We start from the raw sequence: 25,733 nt of genomic DNA, 5'->3' as shown, positions 1-25,733 counted from the left end.
ATAAGTTGTGTTGGGTAATTCCCGTCCGCACAGTTAGCCTAGTGCCTTCGCGCTTTGCAACAATATGCCTGGGGAAGGAGTGTCCTGGTTCGATTCCCGTTGAAGACTTGAGTAACTTGAGGATCTTCCTCAGGTATAGCCAAGTTAGCCGGTCTTGGGCACGGGCAGTAAGGTTTTTTCCGCCAGTTTATCTGGCGTTTTTCATCCTGCAAGCAGGCAAACCAGCCCCATGAACATACGCTTCTACAGTCAAGAATATACCCCCCCCCAGCGGCAGACTAGGTGACAGGTCGGTTGGGAGTGGTACTAACAAAGAAGTCGCATCTAAGTAACATGCAGACCCTGCATAAAAAGCGGGAATAATGAGTAGTGAAAGAAGAAGAAGTAGTTGGGTAATTCCCCAACAATTCCCCCCCACACTCCAAAAAAAATAAAGAAAAATCTCTGTCTTCAGATCCTCCTCCTCTCACATCCCCACCCTCCCAAACGCCCTCTACCCACTCATAATATATATATATATATAAAAAAAAAAAAAAGATTTTTTCAAAAAAGTTCCTCCACATTACTTTACTCCCACTTCCATAAACCCCTTCCTTTAACAGCTTGACAACATATCGCCAGGATAAAGAGATAGAAAACAACGTCCAAAAAGGTATATCTAAATTTTCTCATATTTTATTATTAACAGAGACCTCCAGGAAGTCAGAGACTCATCAAGGGAGGCCAAATACTACACACACCAGCTATCATACTTATTCTTGAATTCATTCACACTACTTGCACTCACAACATCCAATGGCAATCCATTCCAATCATGCACCACCCTCTGAGAGTAAAATCTAGCCCTCACACCCTTCTTGGCTGCCTTCATTCTCAGCTTCCAAAGATGCCCCATAATCCTTTCCCCACCCTCCATAAATTGAAAATTCCATCAGTTTAAATCCTGTATGATCCTTTCAGAAATTTGTCAGTCTCAATCATATCACCCCTCTTTGTACTCTCTCCAATATATCAGAATCACAACGGAAACTAGGAAACCAGACCTGTACACAATAGTCCAAGTGAGGTCTTATCAAGGCCTTGTAAAGAGGCAAAATAACATCCTTATCTTTACATGTGAACGTTCGTTTCAGCATTGCAATTATCTTTTGAGTTGTATTTGCAATCTTTGGCATATGGCCCCTAAACTTCAAATCTATTAACATTCCAAGATCCTTAGCCTCATCAGTTTCTTCTAACCTATCCCACCAATATAATACAACATTGAATATCTAATCATGCTGAAGTGAATGACTTTACATTTACTGACATTGAACTGACATCCATTTTCCAATGCCCACAATTATAGCCTATTCAAATCATTCTGCAAAGACTGCATATCAGCAGCATTCCTGATTATCCTACCTATCTTTGCATCATCAGCAAATCATCAGCAAAAAAGCTGTATGTCGCTTGACAAATCCTTCCCAATATCATTAATGTACAGATTGAATTATATACCATTGTCGCTCTTACACTCACACCATTCCTCCCTTTATAATTTAGTTTCCCTGACTTTGTGTTAGGTCTCATAGTTTTTATTAGTTATTCGTTTTTCCAGACTCCTGATACCAAAAGCATTCAGGTGTAGGCCATTCCTCTTATACAAATCCAATCTTCCCTCAAACTCACTTCACACATCCAAAAACTCACATACATTCCTTCTACATAGCCTACGAATCAAATTGTTTGCCATCATAGCCCTTCTTTTTAATTCATTTTTATCATAGTGAGATAAAATGCTAACGATTTTCACTTTCGCACTTTTCACTCTCGTCTCTTCCAGCAACTCTTTCATGTCCTCTCTCATACTGAACTTATCGCCAGTTAAATCGTTCGTACCTACTACAACTACAATTTCGTTTACTTTTCTTTTCTGTTTTTGAATTACTTGCATTATATTTTTAATTTTCGCTCCAGGAAAACTGGATGTTATAACTCTCTCATCTACAGCATGTTTTATTATAGAGTCACCATACCAAATAACTTCTTTCTTTTTACTAACAAGATCACTTACCTGATTTCCATTATTTCCTGACTTACCTGTTTCCTTGCTTTGTTGTTTCTTATTTTCCTATGCTCATTTAAACGATTTTCAACTTTTTGCAATTCGACCATTGTCTCTCTGATGATCTGCTTCAACTTTGCTATTTTGGCGGTTAATTCATTTTCGTTAACCTCCTCCATGTGCACAATAACCTCGATGGCAGGGCTAACCTTCTTGTTCTCACCTGTGGTGCTTTTTTTAGCATTAAATTTCTTGCCCTTTTTTGACAACCATTGTAAATGTATACTAAATATTAAAATATCTTAATAAAAATATATGATAAAATACTAAATACACTACAAAACATTAAAATCTAAACTAGTATACTACAAAACACTAATTTTCTAAGGAAAACACAATAAAAATAGACAAAAATCACCAACTTTACTGGAGCACTAAATTCGACGACCAACCACTATGCATTCTTCATATATTAGTTTTATCACACTTCAGTAATTTCCTAGAATTTGGGTTTAGAGCCAATGACATTGTAAAAAAAGGGGCACTCCTAAACGAAAGTAGGCCATTAAAATAATAGTTTATCCCTCATGTTGTACCATCATTTTACATTGTGGTTTAAGCCAATAAGAATACAATTTCTTCAGCTAAATCCCAAATTGCCAGCCCATCCTCATTCGTTCAGTATCCGGTTAGATACCTAACATGAGGCACCGTGAGAAGGTGAGGATGGGACATTAGGCAGAAGTCCTGGTCAGTTCTCCGCATTTCTTAAAAGGCTACGTGGAGGCTATTAAGCTATTCAAAAAAGCTTAAAAACCCGTCAGCGCCCCTTAAATACAATCATTTGTATCTAAATTTTGTTGATCTGGAAAAGGCATATTACAAAGTGCCAAGAGGAAAGCTCTTCAAAAACATTACAGTTATATGATGTAAATGGGACATTATATTGAGCAATACATAGTCTCAATTTAAGTTAGCAGGTGGATATGAAGGAGTTACAGGAAGATGGTTTAATATTAAATCAGGTGTGTGACAAGGGGTGCACATTATCTCCACTGTTATTCACCATCTTTATGAATCATATTAAGAAAATGATATCAAAATTGGTGATGTTAATCTTAGCTCTGTACTCTATGCATATGATGTTATACTTCTGAATAAATCTAGCACAAGTCAGCAAGATTTCTAGACTAAAGTGAATAGCTGTTGTAATAAATTTGGTATGAAAATCAACAATAAAATGACAATGAAAATAGGCAGTAATATTGAAAGCATCAACTGTATTCTGAATGTGAACCTACAGAACAAGTAAAACTTTCAGCTATTTAGACACAATATTTAGTGAAGATGGCAAATTAAATATGGAAATAGACAACAGAAACGGTAAAGATTGTATGGTAAGAAGTCAGCTGAATAAATTTATATGGAATAAGAAAGAAATTAGTCAAAACACTAAATTAGCTGTATACAAGACTGCGTTCAAACCAATATTAACTTATGGATCTGAGATCTGGGTTAGAAATAAAACACTTGACCATAGACTAGGGGTGCTTAAGGGTCAAAGCTGTATAACTGAGAGGAGACCTCCACATAGCCTTTAAAGGAATGCGGAGAACCAACCAGGGCTTCTAACCTAATGTCCAATCCTCACCTTCACGTGGTGCACCCTGTTGGGTATCAACTTTGATACTGAACGAACGAGGATGGGCTGGCAATTTGGGATTTAGCCGACCAAATTGTATTCTTATTTGTTAAACCAAAATAAAAAATGATGGTACAACATGACAAAATTTCATGCCGGCTGGAGCTTCGCCCAGTTAAACAAGGCCCCCGTTGTTTTTGCCAGGGAACCAGGGCGAACAGCGAAAAGTCAGCTACTGGAACAAATCTGAAAACAAACCCCAACTCAACATCACCAGAGTTAAAGATCGGTACTATCAACGTAAGAAGCCTGAATGGCAAAGAAATGGAGCTAGCTGAGAAATTAGATAAGCACCAGATCGACATAATAGGGGTGACTGAAACAAAAAAGACCAAAACTGGTGAGATCTTTCTCAGCAATAAATACAAAATGTTATATTCAGGCAATGACAATCAAGGAAAAGAAGGAGTAGCCATAGTATTCAACACAAAATACGAGTCTAATCTTCTTGAATGGCAGTAAGTCTCAAGTAGAGTAATGTGGGCAAATATCAGAATGGGGAATTGGACAATGAGACTTATTTGTGCCTATGGTCCCACAGAAGGTTCTGCTAAGGTAGAAGTGGAGGAATTTTTTGAGGCTTTAGAAAAAGCAACAGACACAATGAAAAAGGAAAAGTTGGTCCTTGTTGGGGATCTAAATAGCAGAGTAGGAAATGATTATGAGACATACAAAAATATTTTGGGAAAACTTGGATAAAAGAGCAAAGCTAATAATAATGGCAAATATCTGTTTGATTTCTGCTCAGGACATGGACTGGTTATTACTAACACCATGTTCCAACATAAAAATGTGCACAAATTCACATGGAGAGAAGAGGCTAGGAATAAGAAAAGTCTCATTGACTATGTTATTGTTGATAGTGATGTTTTCTCCCTGGTGCAGGACACCAGAGTGTACAGAGGATTTGAAATTGGAAGTGATCACTATTTAGTCTTGAGCAGGATAAAATTGAATTTCATATTGAAAAGAATAACATGTAAGAAGTTTTGAAGCGAATAAAAGTTGAGCAGCTCTCAGATGTGAACTGTAGACTAAAATACAGAAAGATTATTGAAATGAAAATGAAAGAGTTTGAGAACAGGAATCAAACCTTGGAGATTCAGTGGCAAACTCTGAAGAAAACATTGATTGATTCTGCCAGAGAGGCATGTGGTGAGGTTGTGTGCAAGGATAAAAAAATCAAAACTAACTGGTGGACACAGGAAGTTAAAGAGGCAGTGAAGGAAAAGAAGAAAGCATATCAAAAGTTCCTGGCAAATAAGTCAGCTTTTACTCTTACAGAATACAGAGACAAATGTAAGAAAGCTAAACAGTGTGTAAAACTAGCTAAACAAAAGTCATGGGAAGACTTTGGCAAGAATATAGAAAATAAATATCAAGAAGGTGCAAAATATTCTGGAGGTTGTTGAAGAAGCTTAAGAATGGGGGAAAGAGTGCTGTAAAATGAGTTAGAGATGATAAAGGTTACATGAAAACAGGAGAAAAAGATATCCTTGAAGTATGGAGTAATTACTTTGAAAAACTGCAAAATGAAACAAGCAGTGATGACAGCACAGTAATAAAAAACACTGACCAGGCATGCAGTCAGGAATGCATATCCATACTTGAAGTAGAAAAAGCCATCAAAGGCTTGAAATGTGGAAAGGCAGCATGAGTAGATGATATTCGACCAGAAATGCTGAAGTATGGTGGTATAAGAGTCTTACAGTGGCTGCACTGCAAAGTTCAGAAAGCCTGGACAGAGGGACGAATTCCTGATGATTGGAGTAGAGCTCTCATAGTACCCATATATAAAAAGGGAAATAAAACTGAATGTGAGAATTACAGAGGTATTTCCCTACTGAGTGTTCCTGGCAAGATCTATGCAAGTATACTTGAGAAACGGTTGAGAAGAATTGTGGAAGAAAAGCTTGGTGAAGAACAAGCTGGATTCAGGCCAAATAGAGGCTGTCAGGATCAGATCATCACTTTACGACAAATAGTCGAGAAAGCATGGGAATATAACAAAGATCTGTATTTAAGTTTTGTCGATTTGGAAAAGGCAAGGTGCCAAGAGAGAAGCTATTCAATACGCTGCAGTTATATGGTGTCAATGGGGCATTATATCAAGCAATACTTAGTTTTTATTTGAGTTGTGAGTCAGCAGTTAGAATTGAAGGAAGTACAGGAAGATGGTTTAATGTTAAATCTGGTGTGAGACAAGGATGTACATTATCCCCTCTGTTATTCATTATCTATATGGATCACATTATGAAGGAATGTGGTATTAAACCTGATATCAAAATTCGAGATGTTAATGTCAGCTCTTTGCTTTATGCGGATGATGTTATATTTCTAAATAAATCCGCTACAAGTCTGCAAGATTCTCTGACTAAATTGAATAGCTGTTGTAATAGATATGGTATGAAGGTCAGCAATAAAAAGACAAAGACAATGAAAATAGGCAGAATCATTGAAAATGTCAACTGTGTTGTGAATGGAGAACCTGTGGAACAAGTAAAACATTTCAGCTACTTAGGCACGATTTTTACTGAAGGTGGTAAATTAAATATAGAAATAGACAACAGAATCAGCAAAGTTGGTATGGTGGGAAGTCAATTGAATAAATTCATATGGAATAAGAGAGAAATTAGTCGGAACACTAAATTAGCTGTATACAAGACAGTGTTCAAACCAGTTTTAACTTATGGATCTGAGAGCTGGGTCAGAAGTAAAACACTTGACCAAAGACTAGAGACCGCAGATATGAGAGTCGTGAGAAAGATTAGAGGCGTGAACAGATGGCATCAATGGCAATATCATATTAAAAATGAGGATATTAGGAAAGAACTTGACATTGTCAGCATCCAGGAATTCATTAGCAGAGCTAATCTCAGGTGGTATGGTCACTTAAATAGAATGGGAGAGGAAAGATTAGCAAAACAAGTGTTCTCTGCCAGGTTGGCAGGAAAACGACCCAGAGGAAGACCAAGATATAGGTGGATTGATACGGTACAAAGTGCCTTAGACGATAGAAATATAAGATCTGATAATGTTGGAGTCTTGACAAGTAACAGACTGATTTGGAGGAAAATTGTAGATAGGAAGTTAGTAATGATGTAATTTTTTCATGTAGTACTGTCATATCCTGTACACCCCTTGAGGGTACATGGCAGGAATTTGATGATGATGATGATGATGATGATCATAGACTAGAGACCACAGATATGAGAGTTCTGAGAAAGATCAGTGGAGTTAACAGTGGCATGAATGCTGGTATCACATTAAAAATGAGGATACCAGGAAAGAAACAGACATTGTTAGCAAAACCAGGAATGTGTTAGTAGAGCTAATCTCAGATAGTATGATCATTTAAAAGAATGGGAGAGGAAAGATTAGCAAAACAAGCGTGCCTTATTGGCAAGGAAAACCAAGATGGCAAAGAACACTTATTTTGCTAATCTTTTCTCTCCCATTCTTTTAAGTGATCATAATGAAAAGTGCTTAAAAGACAAAAAATATAAGATCTGATAATGTTGGAATCTTTGAAGATAACAGATTAATTTGGAGGAAAATTGTTGATGAGAAGTTAGTAATGGTGTAAATTTTTTTATCATAATTATCCTGTATCCTGAGGGTACATATCAGGAATTTGATGATGTAATAATTATATTACGCATTTTTTGTGTAAATAAATCCGCTACTTCTAAATAAATCCGCTACAAGTCTGCAAGATTCTCTGTCTAAATTGAATAGCTGTTGTAATAGATATGGTATGAAGGTCAGCAATAAAAAGACAAAGACAATGAAAATAGGCAGAATCATTGAAAATGTCAACTGTGTTGTGAATGGAGAACCTGTGGAACAAGTAAAACATTTCAGATACTTAGGCACAATTTTTAATGAAGATGGTAAATTAAATATAGAAATAGACAACAGAATCAGCAAATCTGGTATGGTGGGAAGTCAATTGAATAAATTTATATGGAATAAGAGAGAAATTAGTCGGAACACTAAATTAGCTGTATACAAGACAGTGTTCAAACCAGTTTTAACTTATGGATCTGAGAGCTGGGTCAGAAGTAAAATACTTGACCAAAGACTAGAGACCGCAGATATGAGAGTCGTGAGAAAGATTAGAGGCGTGAACAGATGGCATCAATGGCAATATCATATTAAAAATGAGGATATTAGGAAAGAACTTGACATTGTCAGCATCCAGGAATTCATTAGCAGAGCTAATCTCAGGTGGTATGGTCACTTAAATAGAATGGGAGAGGAAAGATTAGCAAAACAAGTGTTCTCTGCCAGGTTGGCAGGAAAACGACCCAGAGGAAGACCAAGATATAGGTGGATTGATACGGTACAAAGTGCCTTAGACGATAGAAATATAAGATCTGATAATGTTGGAGTCTTGACAAGTAACAGACTGATTTGGAGGAAAATTGTAGATAAGAAGTTAGTAATGATGTAATTTTTTCATGTAGTACTGTTATATCCTGTACACCCCTTGAGGGTACATGGCAGGAATTTGATGATGATGATGATTTTTTGTGTAATATAATTTATTAGTATGCTAGCAATAAATTTATGTAGTCATTTGACGTAGTCATGAAATTTTCTTCATATGCAGATAAAAAGGTAGTTCGTCCTTAGCTTTTGGACACCAGTACAGATTGAATTTACAAAGAATCCTTGATATTTGTTCCAAGGTTCCTTTAAGGTAAGGTATTGAAATTCTTTTTACATCAGATTGTAATCTAGTAGAAGGATGATAATTATCAATAATTTTTTTGAATGGTGGTTTTGTTGTATCCATTACATATCAGATTGCTTCTAATTAAATTCAGTTCACATAACAAAAGAGAATCAGAAGAGCAGATCTTACGAGCTGTACAAGACTCTTGATAATATCCATTTTTTGTGATGAATGATGGTGAAGGATGAGTATCTGCTGGCTTTCAATGGCCTACCTTAAAGGAACCTCAGAACAAATGGCAAGGATTCTTCTAATTTTATATTTTATAATGGATTTCTAATGCATTATAAAATGGGGGGGGGTAGACATCAGAGGGTCGTGTATGGTGAAGTGGGATCAAGGCAAATGAGGGTGACGTGGAGTGCCTTCGGGCACTCCATTAGGGCCCCTAATTCTGTACTAGGACCACAACTCTTTAATTTGTACTGTACGTTTAATCATAAAGAAGAAGATTTAAGGGGATATTCAGTTCTTTGCTAATGATGCAAAACTGGAGAATGCAACAGTTAATAAAGGTGACAGTTATCTTGGAGTATGACTTAAATAAATTGACAATGTGGGCAAAGGACAATGGTTGTCAATTCAATGTTATAAAATGTAAGATAATGCACTTTGGGATGAAAAGATTACACACTTCACTTCATATTGACGGAACTAATTTACAGGAAATTGATGAGGAAAGGGACCCAGGAGTGATGGTGGACAGAGATTTGAAATTCAGGGGACAAATTGCAAGAGTTGGCAAAATAGCTCAGAGGATTACTTGGATGCTGAAGAACACACAAGTAAAGATAGGGAGGTTATTATCCCTCTTTATAAGGCTGATTTGGCCACATATTGACTACTGTGCATAGATTTAGTTACTTGCATTTCTTGGAGATTGGGAGGTGGTGGGGAGAATTCAGAAACAAGTGACCAAGCTGGTGACAGGTCTGTGGAATGTTCCCTATGAGGATAGATTAAAGGTGTGTGGGTTGTAGAGTTTAGCTAACAACAGAGGAGAGGTGATATGACCTACTCCCCCATGTAATGAAAAATTTCTTTGGTGTTAATTAATGGACTTAATGGACAGAGTGAGTGTGTCTCCTGCAAATGAGTCTTGTGACTACATGGAGAATCTATATAAATAATAATAAAAAACATGTCTTGTGCTAACAAAGCCTATGACAGAGTTCAATATATATAAGATTTTTCCTATATCTCCCAAATTATCTGTTGCTGACCAACACATAAGCATCATTCCGCAAAGTATTTGAACTCTATAACTAAATTGGTAAGGGACTGTTTGATCCATTCCACATTTAGTACTGGTAGGCTAAGGTTAGGTAATCTGCCTCTAAAGAATCCCCAAGAAATTTTTTTTTCTTTCAGAACATTTATATTTTACTTAGTGATTACTGAAATATAGTATTTCAACAAGCTAGCAAAATGACATTAAGACAGTCTATTGTCCATCATTATTGCAAAAGGAATACTGAATTCCCTTCAATCAATGACAATGGATGACAAAGTTAATGTACCTTGGCCACAGTCATAGTGGTATTGCACCATTTGTGTAAGTAATGAATATAACTTAGTACTGGTTTGAAGCAGTATATGATATATTTACTGCTTGGGTGATGCTTATAAAATGTAAGGCAGCAATCTTCACCTATTATTATACAGGCACCTGCATGGAGTCCAAAGACTCATCACAGGAGACCCAAACTATCGACACACAATCTATCATACCCCTCCTTGAATCAATTAACAGACAAAGCAGCACTCACAACTGACTTGGGCAATCCATTCCACTCATTCACAACTCTCCAAGCAAAAAATCTAGTCCTCACACCTCTACTAACCACACCTTTATTAAACTTCCAGGAAACATTTTACCTGCATCAATCCTATAAAACCCTTTAAGCAACTTAAAGGTTTCTATCATATACCAGCTTGGTTGGCCAAGTGGTTAGCGTATCCACTCTCCAGTCAAAAGGCTGCGGGTTCGAATCCCGCCGTGGGCATGGATGTTTGTGACTGTGAAAGTACTAGTGGTGGTAGTCGGCAGTAGATGGCACTGGTGTTAGATGATGAAGGTTGGTGGAGTAGTGAGATGAAGAGTTGTAGAGTAGTGCCCTCCCTCGATGCGTCTTTGGACTCCCTGGAGGTGTGATGTAATAATATACCCTCTTTTTCTCCTTCAACCACTTCTGCATCTTGGTTACTGCTCTGAATCTTCTTCATTGCTTCCCCATCCCTCCTCATCAAGGCCTTATAAAGAGTAATAACTTCTACTTGCTAATGTGTTCAATTGCCAAGTAATCTTATGGGCTACCTTAGCAACATGTCCTCTAAACTTTAACTCTGTCTACAACCATCCCTGAATCTCTAGCTTCATCTATTTCCTGCATTACAGTTCCATCAATGTGGTACATAGCTTGTAATATATTTATCCCAAAATGCATGACTTTATTAAACTGACACCCATTATCTTTTGACAGCCTATCTAAATCATCCTGCAAGTTCTCCACATCACCTTGATTAACTATTACTCTACTCAATTTTACATCATCAGCAAAGAACTGAATGTTTCCTTCCAGGTCATTTCCTATATCATTTTGTACAAATTAAATAGCAGTGGTCCCAGCACTGAAGCATGAGGTACATTATCACCTGATTCTGCCCTTCATATACCACTTTTTGATATCTGTCCACCAACCACCCTCTTATCCACATAAACAGTGTCATATTCATCCCCATTTGTTCTAATTTGTAACAGAGTTCAATGTGGTATTCTGTCAAATGCCTTTGCAAAATCCAGCAGAATCATCGTGTAGCCATTTCCTTTAACAAACCTAGCTGTTACTAAAATACTAAGGCATGACCTACCCTTCACAAAGCCATGCTGTCCCTCATAACAGTATATTTTTATCCACCCATTCCTGAATTCTCTTTTTGACCAATTTTTCCAGTACTTTTACCACTAACCTTGAAATACTGAGTGGTCTATAATTTGCTACTGCAGTCTTAGCAGATTAGGATTTTATGGTGGACAAAGAGGTGCATAAATGAATAGATTATGCAATGACAAAAGGTATGTAATCAGAGAGCTAGAAAAACTTGGATTATATTAAAACTTTATTATTATTACAGACATTTTAAGATTATTGTACAGCATATAAGTACTGATAAATTACCATTATGCTTAACAAATACTAGTAATAAGTTACCACCATAATGCTCAATAAATACCAGTGATGTTACCATAATGTTTAATAAATACCAGTGATAAGTTTCATATTTTGCTACATTTTTATTTACTGACTTATCATTTCTCCAAGTAAAGAATTGCACCAGCTTTTTAATTAAGTGACCTGCTATTTGGATTTTCTTCATGTCAGTTAAGAGATATTCCACTGTATTTCAAGAACTTCATGTGGATAACTACTGATGTTCGTTCCAGCTCCAATGGTTCCTAATGATGAGTCATTACTGCTATTACATACACAAAATATTACGTAATTGGAAATCATCAAGTGTTTTCTTAGAGTGCACTTGCATCTCAATATACTACTCCTTGGTCCATCAATTAATACATGTGTGGATGCTCTTTGGGCTAATTCTCAAAGTGAAATTTAGATATTTCTTCTAATTATAAGTACTTATCGATGTAAAGATGTCGGTACTCACCTCATCTACAGAAAGTGCTCTCTGAGATCTAGTAAGGCCATATTCCATGCTAGTAGAGAGATTTCTTAGCCATCGTCTCTGTAAATTGTTGTAACTTGTTGATCTTGCAATACTAGAGGCAATACTATCAACAGAGCCTGGATGACTGCCAAGACTGCTACAACTTACATTGGAATGTAAAGAACCTGCAAATATACATGCTTTTTAAGAATAAAACTTATCAAGAGAGACAAGCAAAAATATTAATTTACATAAGGACAAACACTACACAACTACATATCAAAGAATGTAAGAAATAGTAGTGAATATGCTTCTTCAATCCAGCAGATGTGTTATAAAAACATGTTGGGTCAAAAAAATACAACCATCCAATAGATGCTAATTCTTATCACTTTAACACTAGCAAAGTTCAAGTTCAAAGGACGTTCCCTCGGTAACAGTTAAGGATGCATATTCTTCTTTATAAAAGATTGCAATTTAGACTAAAAGCAATTTAGATATACCTTGTGGTGCAACTTTGATCATAATTGTTTTGTTGCTGGAGGAGAAAAAAAAAGCCATTTTATTGCCTGATAATTATAGATTTTCTTTCTTGCATTTATTAAAAATAATAAAAATGTGTAATTCTGTCATCTAGTACTAGGAAAGACCATTTTGGATAAGTTACCTCTACAGTTTATCCAATGCAACTAATACAGGCTTTGAATGACTGTTACAAAGGGAAACAAAAGGGGGAAAAAAGTGAAACTTTCATAAATGTTATTTATTAGAAATATGTAATTTGTTTCATTACCAAATTTCAGATATGAAAAATGCCAATCCTTGGATCACTTTTTTTTTTAAATAGCAATCTCACTCACAAAAGTTTAGACACTGATGCAGATGAATTTTTTTTCTTTCACTTGGCAATCAAATAAATTATAATAAAGAGAAATTAAATTTATTTATATGTCCAAAATATCTAATCTGGCTTTCCTCAATGCTTTCCATTAAAGGTTTGATCTGGAGATTTTATCTTATAGTTGTATTACGAATTCTAACTCACCTTGCTTTTTTCTCTATTTTCCTGAGGTATCTCATTCCCATTTCCTGTAACTGACTGTGATGTCTATTTGACAAGGTTCAAGTTTCATATTCGTATGTGAGGATTGGTACAAATGTTTTAAATACAGCCTTCTTTGTTCCTTTACTTATTTCTATTTAAAAATCCGCAGTTAACCACATGATACATTTTCCAGGCACTATTAATTAGAATTAATTAATAGTTTTTATTTCTTCATCTATTCTTCCATCTTCTTTTTAATCTTCTTCTTCTTTTGTGCATCAATCTGAAGATTGGTTAGTTATAGCAGCACATCATAACATCCTGTCTTGTGACCTCCTTTTTATCTCTTCATAACTCTTAGCACCGGTTTGCATCATTATGTTATTTATATATGAAATTCTTGGTCTGCCTCATGGCCTCTTTCCTTCTACAGCCCGCTCCAATATTTCTGTAATCAGTCCCCATGCCTCAGATGGTGTCCAATTAGGCTTTTTCTTCTCTTATTGATGTGGTTCATTAGTGACTGCTCTTCATGAACTATATTTAGAACTTCATTAATTTTTCTTTCTGTCCAACTAATTTTCATCATCTTTCTCCAGCACCAAAGTTCAAATGCCCCCAACTTTTTGATGTCATGTTTTGTTAGAGTCCAGGCCTCACAAGCATATAATGTAATGCTACATATGTATGTTTTCACTAGCCTTTTTTTGAGCTGGGTTCTAAGTCCTTTACTGGTAAAATTGTTTCTTCTGTTGTAGAATGCTTTTTTGGCCAAGATCATTCATGCTTTAATATCTGATTGGTTTATTCCATCTTCTGTGATAAGACTTCCAAGATATTTAAAAGAGGATATCTGTTGTATTAGGTTATTATTTATTTCCAGGTTTATTTTCATTGGATTTGCTTTACTTGTAATTAATTTTTTTTAGACTGTGTTGTGTGAAAATTTCTTCCATTTTTATAAGGGTGGATTTCAGTTTGTCTTCATTATCAACTATAACTGCTATATCATTTGCAAACTGTAGCCATGTTAATATCAATTCCATTTATCTTAATTCCTGTTTCTATTAATTCTTTCAATTTATTTATTGCATCTTCAAAGTAGAAATTAAACAGTACAGGTGAAAGAGAGCACCCCTGTCTTACACCTCTACGTATTCTTGCTATTGAAGTTTTTATTTATTTATTTTATTATTTTTTTTTTTTTATTGCTGGCTGTTTCTATTAAGGCTTCTTGGTGCTTGTAAAGATTAAATATGAGCTGTTAAATCCCATTTTATTTTATAGCCGGGGATGAAACTCGGGTCAAAATCCATCAACATCTGTAGAGTTTCAATGCCGAAAAAACTATTGGTGGAACCAAGTGTAAATTATCACTTGGATAGTATGATTGTTTCCGAAATGAAGGAGAGAGTATTGTATGGTGACTCGTTATTAAGAGGAGTAATAGATGGGAGTGTAACTAAATCGTACTTGCCGGGTGCGAAATTTAAGGATGTAAGTGAGAGCATTAGAGTGCAAAAACAGAGGGTGAAAGAAATAACAATTGAGGCTGGTACGAATGAATTGAAAGGTGATAAATTTTTTATGAGAGAGGACTTGAAAGTATTGTTAAAGGTAGCGAAAGAAAAGAGTGACAGAGTTAGAATGGTGAGTCTGTTACCGCGGTATGACAGAGAGGAGTTTAGAAGGAGGGCCATAATTGCAAATGATATTATGCGCAGGTTATGCGGACGGTGTGGTGTGGAATTTGTGGACGTGTGGAATGAGTTTGATGGGCGAAAGGACTTATACAAGATGGATGGACTGCATTTGAATGGACTTGGTGTGCGGAGACTGGAAAAAGTGTTGCTGAATGAAGTGAAAATGGATGTGCAGAACCAGGGAAACTAGAACTACCAAGGAGGGGGGGGAGTGGATATCCAGACATCAGTGAGACAGTTGAGTGTAAAAATGTATATAATGTACCTGAACCAGCAATAAGAACAAAAAATGGGAATGGGATATTTAGAATAACGCATCAAGATAGGGGTGGGACAAAGGGAACACTGCAATTCATGTATACTAATGCCAGGAGTATTAGGAACAAGAAGGAAGAATTTTTGGCCTTGATTGGCTCTTCCTGGCCACAGGTTATTGGCATTAGTGAAACATGGCTGACGGAAGATGATATAGTTAGTGGGATAGAATGTGTAGGTTATAGTATGTTTAGGAGGGACAGAGAGAATAAAATTGGGGGAGGGGTGTTATTGATGATAGCTAATGAACTGCAGCCAAGGAGAATTGAAGTATTGCAGGATAGTGAAAGGAGCTCATTTGAGGCTATTTGGTGTGAGATTGATACTGGCAGAATAAAATATACAGTTGGGTGCTGCTATAGACCAGGTGATGGAATAGATGGTGGAGATGGTATGCATAAACAAATTGATGAAATGAGTGGAAGGAGGGTAATTATTATGGGGGATTTCAACTATGGTAACATTGATTGGAAGGAGGAGAGGACACATGTGAGGAAGGAAATGGATTTTATTCAATTATTAAGGGATAACTATCTGAAACAGCATGTAATTGAAAATACTAGGGGTGTGAGAGTGCTTGACCTGGTAATAGTATCTGAGAATTTGACTGTAATGAATATGACCATGTTGCCACCTATTGGTGAGAGTGATCATAAGGTCTTGACCTGGGAGGTGGCTAAAGGTGTGAAATTTGTGATTAAGACAGGGTATATGTGGAATTACCGTGCTGGCAAGTATGACAAGCTTAGGAGATTGCTTGAATCAGTGCCATGGCATGTACAACTGCAAGGGCTGGATGTCGATAGAGCATGGGAAGTGATCAAAGAGCATTTACAAGAGGTTATGGCTGATTGTATACCTAAGGTCCGAATAGTGAAACAAGGAGGGGTTAAATGGATGAATAACACCATTAAGCTTGAGCTGCAAAAAAAGAAACAACTATGGAGGGAATTTAAAGAAAGGGGTGACCTGCAGGCACACGAACGGTATAAAGTACAGGCTAGAAGGGTAACGAGTGTGGTAAAAACAGCAAAAGACAATTATGAAAGGAAACTAGCTATGCAAGCAAAAGAGAATCCCAAACAGTTCTTTCAATATGCTGCAAGCAAGAAAAAAACTGTACATGGCAAAATGATTTTAAGGAATGACGATGGTAAAGAGTTCACTGAACCAGTCGATATAGTGGAGTTACTGAGCGCGCACTTTGCAAAAGTATATCATCCAGGTGGTGACGTTGAAAAAATAAAGGAATCATTAGTTTATATGGGAATTGTGATGAATGAAGTGGAGGTGAATAGTCTATTACAGAACCTTAATGTGAATACATCTGTGGGATTGGATGGTATACGGCACGGGTCTTGCATGAAGCGGCTAATGAATTATCAGTGCCCTTGACCATGTTGTTTAATCTGAGTCTCAGGTCTGGCTTAGTCCCGAAGGCGTGGAAAGAGGGGAAAATAGTTCCACTGCATAAAGGAGGATCCAAGACTATGGTTGCAAATTACCGACCGATCAGCATATCAGGAGTCGTTGTCAAGGTCTTGGAGAAAGTAGTCAAGGGAAAAATACAGGAATGGATTGATGAAGGGTAGATCATGCCTCAGTAACTTGCTCAGGTTTTATAACAGGGTGACGGCTGAACTGGATAAGGGAAATGGGTTTACAGTGATACTGCTGGACCTGGCAAAGGCATTTGACAGGATACCACATGGAATTCTAATACGTAAACTACAACATATGGGAATGGATATAGAGTTGGTGAGATGGATAGCTGGGTGGTTGATGGAGAGATATCAAAGAGTAGTTTATTCAGGAGTAGAGTCCAAAAAACGGCCTGTGACTAGTGGTGTGCCACAGGGTTCTGTTCTTGGACCACTGCTGTTTAATCTGTTCATTAACGATATAGGGAATGGTCTAAGTGGGACAGTTCATTTGTTCGCTGATGATGCAAAGTTGGGTAGGGCGATAGTGAATGCAGAAGATGTCAAAGTCTTGCAAGATGACTTAGATAGATTGGAGTTCTGGACTAAGGAGAATGGATGTCAATTTAATGTGACAAAATGTAAGGTTATGCATTTCGGAGTGAAAAGATTAGCAGCAGTATACCACATTGGTGGAACTGTACTCCAAGAGATTGATGAGGCCAGGGACTTGGGAGTATTGGTGGATAGGGAGATGAAGTTTAGGGGGCACATTGCGAAAGTAGCTAAATCAGCTCATCAACTCACTTGGTTGTTGAAAAATACCTTGACGAGCAGAGAAAAACAAGTTATTGTACCTCTGTACTGAGCCATGATAAGACCTCATCTCGACTACTGTGCCCAGATTTGGACACCTCGGTTCCTTCTTGATGGGGAGGAGGTTGAGAGGATCCAGAGGCGAGTGACTAAGATGATAGCAGGTCTATGGAATGCACCATATGAGAACAGGTTGAAGATTTGTGGGTTGCAGAAACTGGTTGATAAGCGAAAAAGGGGAGATATGATTGAGACATTCAAATTGCTAAAAGGATTCTATAGGATTAATTCAGATGATATTTTTGAGATCAGGACTGGTGGTGGGAGAACTAGGGGACACTCATGGAAGCTGGGCAAGAGCGTGGTTAGCAGGGGTGTTAGAGCTGGGTTCTTTACTTTTAGAGTGGTAAATGAGTGGAATAAGCTGCCAGAGTCTGTTGTGGGTGCTATGACAGTGAGCGAGTTCAAGGCAAGGTATGATAGATACTGTGAGAATGTTGAACAGCTGTGTGAACATGATGTTTAGGGCCTCCCTCGATGAGTCTAAGGACTCCTGGAGTAGCCCGTGGTAATAATAATAATAATAGTCAGATTGTTTAATCTGAGTCTCGGGTCTGGTTTAGTCCCGAAGGCGTGGAAAGAGGGAAAATAGTTTCACTGCATAAAGGAGGATCGATCCAAGGCTATGGTTGCAAATTACCAACCGATCAGCATATCAGGAGTCATTGTCAAGGTCTTGGAGAAAGTAGTCAAGGGGAAAATACAGGAATGGATTGATGAAAATAAGATACTGTACAGGGGACAGCATGGTTTTGTGAAGGGTAGATCATGCCTCAGTAACTTGCTCAAGTTTTATAACAAGGTGACGGCTGAACTGGATAAGGGAAATGAGTTTACAGTGATACTGCTGGACCTGGCAAAGGCGTTTGACAGGATACCACATGGAATTCTAATCCGTAAACTACAACATATGGGAATGGATATAGGGTTGGTGAGATGGATAGGTGGGTGGTTGATGGAGAGATATCAAAGAGTAGTTTATTCAGGAGTAGAGTCCAAAAGACGGCCTGTGACTAGTGGTGTGCCGCAGGGTTCTGTTTTTGGACCACTGCTGTTTAATCTGTTCATTAACGATATAGGGAAGGGTCTAATTGGAACAGTTCATTTGTTCGCTGATGATGCAAAGTTGGGTAGGGCGATAGTGAATGCAGAAGATGTCAAAGTCTTGCAGGATGACTTAGATAGATTGGAGTTCTGGGCTAAGGAGAATGGATGTCAATTTAATGTGACAAAATGTAAGGTTATGCATTTTGGGGTCAAAAGATTAGCAGCAGTATACCACATTGGTGGAACCGTACTCCAAGAGATTGATGAGGCCAGGGACTTGGGAGTGTTGGTGGATAGGGAGATGAAGTTTAGGGCGCACATTGCGAAAGTAGCTAAATCAGCTCATCAACTCACTTGGTTGTTGAAAAATACCTTGACGAGCAGAGACAAGCAAGTTATTGTACCTCTGTACCGAGCCCTGATAAGACCTCATCTCGATTACTGTGCCCAGATTTGGTCACCTCGGTTCCTTCTTGATGAGGAGGAGGTGGAGAGGATCCAGAGGTGAGTGACTAAGATGATAGCAGGTCTATGGAATGATCCATACGAGAACAGGTTGAAGATTTGTGGGTTGCAGAAACTAGTTGATAGGTGGAAAAGGGGAGATATGATTGAGACATTCAAATTGCTAAAAGGATTCTATAGGATTAATTCAGATGATATTTTTGAGATCAGGACTGGTGGTGGGAGAACTAGGGGATACCTATGGAAGCTGGGCAAGTGTGTGGTTAGCAGAGGTGTTAGAGCTGGGTTCTTTACTTTTAGAGTGGTAAATGAGTGGAATAAGCTGCCAGAGTCTGTTGTGGGTGCTATGACAGTGAGCGAGTTCAAGGCAAAGGTATGATAGATACTGTGAGAATGTCGAATAGTTGTGTGGACATGATGTTTAGGGCCTCCCTCAATGAGTCTAAGGACTCCCTGGAGTACCCCGAAATAATAATAATAATAGTACAACACCAGGGCAACTCCATGGAAAGGTGGAGCAAGCGCCCTCACAACTTTAATATTCTTTCATAATGTAAAACCCAGCTCCTAAGAGATGTAAATATATATATTGTTTTACATTATGAGAATAGGTCACTACCCAGACTGGTTTCAACCTCTTTTGAGGTCTCATCAGTGAGTAGGTTAGACCTGGAATATCAAGGTTTTAAGTGAACAGAAACTTGCATACCTTTACGGATGTCGATGGATTTTGACCCAAGTTTCATACCCAGCTATATAATAAAATGGGATTTAACATCTCCCTCTTAACAAATTCGCCAGTAAAATAGCCTTTTGGCTTATTATCTTTGTAGATTAAATATGAGCGTTCTATCTTTCCAATCTATCTTTATTGTTTTTAGGAGGTGAAACATTTTATTTATAATCACTCCCAAATATTTGATTTTATTGTCTGATCAAGATGCTGTTCTTTTATAATAAGATTATGTTCTTGATGCACTTTATCTATCCTCATTGTTTTGGACATGGCTATATTTATAACCATCCCTCTCTTCTCCATTTCTTCGCTCCATGCATTTAGATTATACTGTAGATTCGTTTCTGATGAAGCCACAAGGTACTATTTCATCTGCAAGTACTAATTCTGATATCTTCACGGATTTTATTTTCTAATTTTCCACTTGATACTGTTTTGTTCGCATTTTGCAGGTTTAATTACATCATCAATTAAAATGTTGAAAAGATATGGTGATAGTATATTGCCTTGTTTCACTCCAGCTGTAGTTTTAAATATTTCAGATTCTGCATTTGCTGTTCTGACATAATTCTGACAATTCCTATACAATCTCTGAATTGCATTTATTAAATCTTCATTTACATAAACAGAATGGATGATCGAGAATACAAGACAAGTATATTGTGCAAGAAGTGAGGGTACCCAGCCAAGGGGAAGATCCACAGCAAAATGGGAAGATGGAGAGAGAGAGAGAGAGGAATAGAATGGAACCAAACCAGAAAACTCGCACAAAATAAGAAAGAATGGAGAGCAGACTGCAAAATCTCAATACTGTAATAGAAGAGGATTAAGTAAGTAATTACATTTTTGTTTTAATCCTATGGCGAAGCATGAGAAAAAAATTGTGTGGAAAGTATCTCCATGCCTAGACTAATTATATATAGAGGCTGTTGACTTCACATCATTTGCTTTAGTATTCTATAATGTAAAGAAAACTTTCCTAAATTCAGACAGGTATTCTGCTATGTATTATAGGGTCATTACATAGACTGGCTTTGCCATTATTTGAGTCTTCTTCTCAGTGGAAGCTACACCAAGCAAGATAATGAAGTTAAATCCATGTAGTAGTCATATACAGGGTGTTCGGGATAAATTTGACATATTTATAATTAATTATATTTTTCCGTAAGTTACATGTATTAACACACACTTCTCTTCATTTAAAAGTTTGGACCCTTCTTCATTCATATACAAGATGTCAGAAAGGATGGATAGCTGGAACCCACCTGAATCATGGAAGAGAATAACTTGTATCATGATGATTCGTGCCCGCCATCAAAATAAGGATATTACGACTGCTGCCCAATGCTCCCTGAATACAGTAAAAACAATCAGGCATGAACTAGAGACTTGCAATGGTGACTACGAGGATGTAGCAAGAAGAAAGATCCCTAGCAGACGATCTGATTGCGTTCGTACAGCAGAATTCCTCGCAAATCTGCAGGAACAGGTGTTGAAGAACCCTGGCATTGGAATTCGGGCTTTGTTCGTGGAGTTGCTAACTGTAGTCAAGCCCTGGATAACAAGGGTAGCCAATGGTAGGCCGTATGTATGGCAGCAGGATTCGGCCCCTTGCCACACCTCTGGGAAAAGTCAAAAATGGTTGTCTGAAAATTTCTACGACTTCACCAGTCCAAATGTTTGGCCTCCAAACTCCCCAGACCTTAACCCCATGGATTATTTTGTATGGGGCGCAGTTGAAAAAGACACCAATCGCACTTCCAGTAATACAAAAGCCCAGTTAATGGATAAAATTAAAACAGTTTTTGCGGCCCTTCCCAGGGAGACTGTAGCATCAGCTTGTTCGAGGTTCCGAAGCAGAATTGAAGCTGTGATCGATGCTAATGGTGGTTATTTTGAGTAAATCTTGTTGATAGTATTGTAATGAACTCTGCCTGTAATGTTTTTTTGTCAATTCATTAAATTTAATAGATACAAAGAAGATTTTCTTTTTCCTTACGAAACTGTCAAATTTATCCCGAACACCCTGTATATATATATATATCACAAAAGGTCATCCCAAAAGTAATTCTCGTAGAAGGGCTCATATGCTGGTTATACATAATTATTAATTGACTTAAGGAATTCACAACATATAATAGAATATAAATTAAATTAAACTTTAATATATATTTCCAATATTTTGGCAACGTCACCTTGCCATTTTCAAAGGAACTTACAATAAAGACATGTTTTCCTTATCCACTCCACTAAAGACCAACCACTACCCCTAGACCTACCTGGTGTATACCAGGTCCCTTGCAGCCATAAGCTGTCCTACGTGTTTTGGCCAAACAGGCAGGACAGCGAATATCAGAATTTCAGAACACAAGGACTACATCTGTTTTCAGAAGTATAGCCACTCTGGTCTTACAGACCATACTCTGGATACACACCACAGAATACAGTGGAAGAAAGCCACAATAATACACCACAGCAATTACAAGTTTGAAAGACTTTTCATGGAATCGGCCCTAAAAAACATGCTAAACCTCAACAAATTTGGTTGCACGAGACTGCCCCAAATTTGGGAGACATACATCGTGAAACCTTCAGCCCAATGGCCAAGAATACCCACATAGCCCGCTAGGTGGCCATCAGGACTTTTAGGAGAAACGATAGCTTCCTGCTGTAAAAATAACCATAATTAAAATTCTGAATATTTTTACGAACTGTTTATGTTAGTATGTTTATTAGTTTTGTTTTCATAACGCGCATTGTCGGCACTTGCGATGTGACCGTTATGGAAATTGTTTTGTTAAAAGCGATATGTAAAGCAGTTAAAAATTTAATGTACTTACCGGATTTAAATAGTGTTACTTTAAACAAATTTATTATGGTTTGAAATATTAAGTTTTGTGTTTTATGAGGACATTCTCTTATCGCTAACGGAGACGAAGCGTCAGCCATTATACAGTACTTAGTTTCTTACTTACCACGGAGTGCGCAGGCTCGCCGAGAAATATGATGAGTGATTGATAGCTGACAAGAAAGCATTCGGTATCTGAGTAACGGCTGTAAACAAGAGAGAGTTCAGAAGGAATTTAGAACACAAGCCGGCAGATATTTAGGTTCGAAGGAACTTAAGTTTTTTTATTGTGACAGTCGGAGGAAAATTAATAGCCATCATCATCATCATCATTAAATTCCTGCCATTTACCCTCAAGGGGTGTACAGGATATGATAGATACTACATGAAAAAAATTACATCATTATTAATTTCCTATCTACAAATTTCCTCCAAATCAGTCTGTTACTTGTCAACACTCCAACATTATCAGATCTTATATTTCTATCGTCTAAAGCACTTTGTACCGTATCAATCCACCTATATCTTGGTCTTCCTCTGGGTCGTTTTGCTGCCAACCTGGCAGAGAACACTTGTTTTGCTAATCTTTCTTCGCCCATTCTGTTTAAGTGACCATACCACCTGAGATTAGCTCTGCTAATGCATTCCTGGATGCTGACAATGTCAAGTTCTTTTCTAATATCCTCGTTTTTAATATGACACTGCCATTGATGCCATCTGTTCACGCCTATAATCTTTCACATGACTCTCATATCTGTGGTCTCTAGTCTTTCATCAAGTGTTACTTCTGACCCAGCTCTCAGATCCATAAGTTAAAACTGGTTTGAACACTGTCTTGTATACAGCTAATTTAGTGTTCCGACTAATTTCTCTCTTATTCCATATGAATTTATTCAATTGACTTCCCACCATACCAGCTTTGCTGATTCTGTTGTCTATTTCTATATTTAATTTACCACCTTCAGTAAAAATTGTGCCTAAGTAGCTGAAATGTTTTACTTGTTCCACAGGTTCTCCATTCACAACACAGTTGACATTTTCAATGATTCTGCCTATTTTCATTGTCTTTGTCTTTTTATTGCTGACCTTCATACCATATCTATTACAACAGCTATTCAATTTAGTCAGAGAATCTTGCAGACTTGTAGCGGATTTATTTAGAAGTATAACATCATCCGCATAAAGCAAAGAGCTGACATTAACATCTCCAATTTTGATATCATGTTTAATACCACTTTCCTTCATAATGTGATCCATATAGATAATGAATAACAGAGGGGATAATGTACATCCTTGTCTCACACCAGATTTAACATTAAATCATCTTCCTGTACTTCCTTCAATTCTAACTGCTGACTTGCAACTCAAATAAAGACTAAGTATTGCTTGATATAATGCCCCATTGATACCATATAACTGCAGCGTATTGAATAGCTTCTCTCTTGGCACCTTGTCATATGCCTTTTCCAAATCGACAAAACTTAAATACAGATCTTTGTTATATTCCCATGCTTTCTCGACTATTTCTCGTAAAGTGAAGATCTGATCCTAACAGCCTCTATTTGGCCTGAATCCAGCTTGTTCTTCACCAAGCTTTTCTTCCACAATTCTTCTTAACCGTTTCTCAAGTATACTTGCATAGATCTTGCCAGGAACACTCAGTAGGGAAATACCTCTGTAATTCTCACATGCAGTTTTATTTCCCTTTTTATATATGGGTACTATGAGAGCTCTACTCCAATCATCGGGAATTCGTCCCTCTGTCCAGGCTTTCTGAACTATGCAGTGCAGCCACTGTAAGACTTTTATACCACCATACTTCAGCATTTCTGGTCGAATATCATCTGCTCCTGCTGCCTTTCCACATTTCAAGCCTTTGATGGCTTTTTCTACTTCAAGTATGGATATGTATTCCTGACTGCATGCCTGGTCAGTGTTTTTTACCACTGTGCTGTCATCACTGCTTGAAAATTAATAGTGTATTCCGAAAAAGGAATCGTGGAACTATAAAGTTTTAATGTGGAATAAGTATGTGGATAAATAAAAGAAAATATTGCTATATGCATTTTAAAAGGAATATTGGAGGAAACACTAATTGAAAGATTTATGGTAGATTCCGAAAAGGAAATCGTAGAACTGTAAGTTTTTTTAATCAGAAGAGTTAAGACTGTCAATAAGCATTTAGTGAATAAAAGAAGAATTTGCTATTTACGTTCTAAAGGAATGTTCGAGAAAACTCTGATTAGGAAGTTTCATCTGTATTAAGGACACCGGATCTGACTATTATTTCTACTGAAGAAAAGAGAAAGAATTAAGTCAGGAAGAATTAACGTGCGTTACATAAGTGATGAGAAAGGATCCTGTAAAATTGAAGAATAGAGTCATATATCTATTGAAAAGGGCCTTGACAGAGAAAGAAACTGGCTATGAACATTTTGTGATTGTGCAAACAAAGCGTTTAGTCTAGTCTTAAGTGTAAGTTTAATTTTAAAAGACCTTGGATCCAATTAATTTGTAGTTAGTTATGTAATATTTGTTTGAGGAGTATATATATTGTTTTTGTTTTATTAAATGTGTTTATTTTGTATTTTGGTCTTGAGTCAGTGATTATTTGGATTCTGAAAGAAAGAGTTAGGATCATTGCACCAATGGAGTGAACCCTTGTGCATATAATAATATATAGGTACACTCGGAAATAAAAAAAAAAATAATTGTTAGAAACAGAGATCATCTCTATGGTAGGATAAATATTATGATAATATTCTCTATATACAAATACACCAATTATTAACACTGCTTCATCCTCATTTACTGTATGTAGTGCCTGCATGCATGTATCTTTATTGTAAGTTCCTTTGAAAATGGCAACGTAACGTTGCTGAAATATTGGAAATATATATTAAAGTTTCATTTAATTTATATTCTATCATATTTATATCTCTGAATTCCTGAAGTCAATTAATAATTATCCCAAAAATAATGTCATTTTTTTATACTGTACTTGTTCAAACGTGTCTCAGCTTGACTAAACATGAATTTTTAAAGCTTTTATAAGTACCGCTAAGCTGAGGCAGTCTCATTCTAAGGAATTTCACCTTGCAAGAACGTCATTCAT

General features: G+C 37.0%; 1 protein-coding gene across 1 annotated transcript in view; it reads right to left on the bottom strand.

The window, feature by feature from the left end:
- Positions 1-25,733, bottom strand: part of LOC150096300 (folliculin-interacting protein 2-like) — a 165,876-nt gene that overhangs the window by 7,044 nt on the left and 133,099 nt on the right. The window contains exon 8 of the mRNA XM_090409025.1: positions 12,163-12,347. Within this exon, the coding sequence (XP_090265151.1) occupies positions 12,163-12,347 (185 nt within the window). The remainder of the gene's footprint in view (positions 1-12,162; positions 12,348-25,733) is intronic.

The sequence above is a fragment of the Typopeltis vanoorti genome, chromosome 19 (genome assembly GCF_054136105.1).
Source record: "Typopeltis vanoorti isolate ZY-2024b chromosome 19, IOZ_Tvanoo_1.0, whole genome shotgun sequence".
NCBI classification, from domain to species: Eukaryota; Metazoa; Arthropoda; class Arachnida; order Uropygi; family Thelyphonidae; genus Typopeltis; species Typopeltis vanoorti.
The sequence above is the reverse complement of the archived record's forward strand: the minus strand, read 5'-3'. Positions and strand labels throughout refer to the sequence as shown.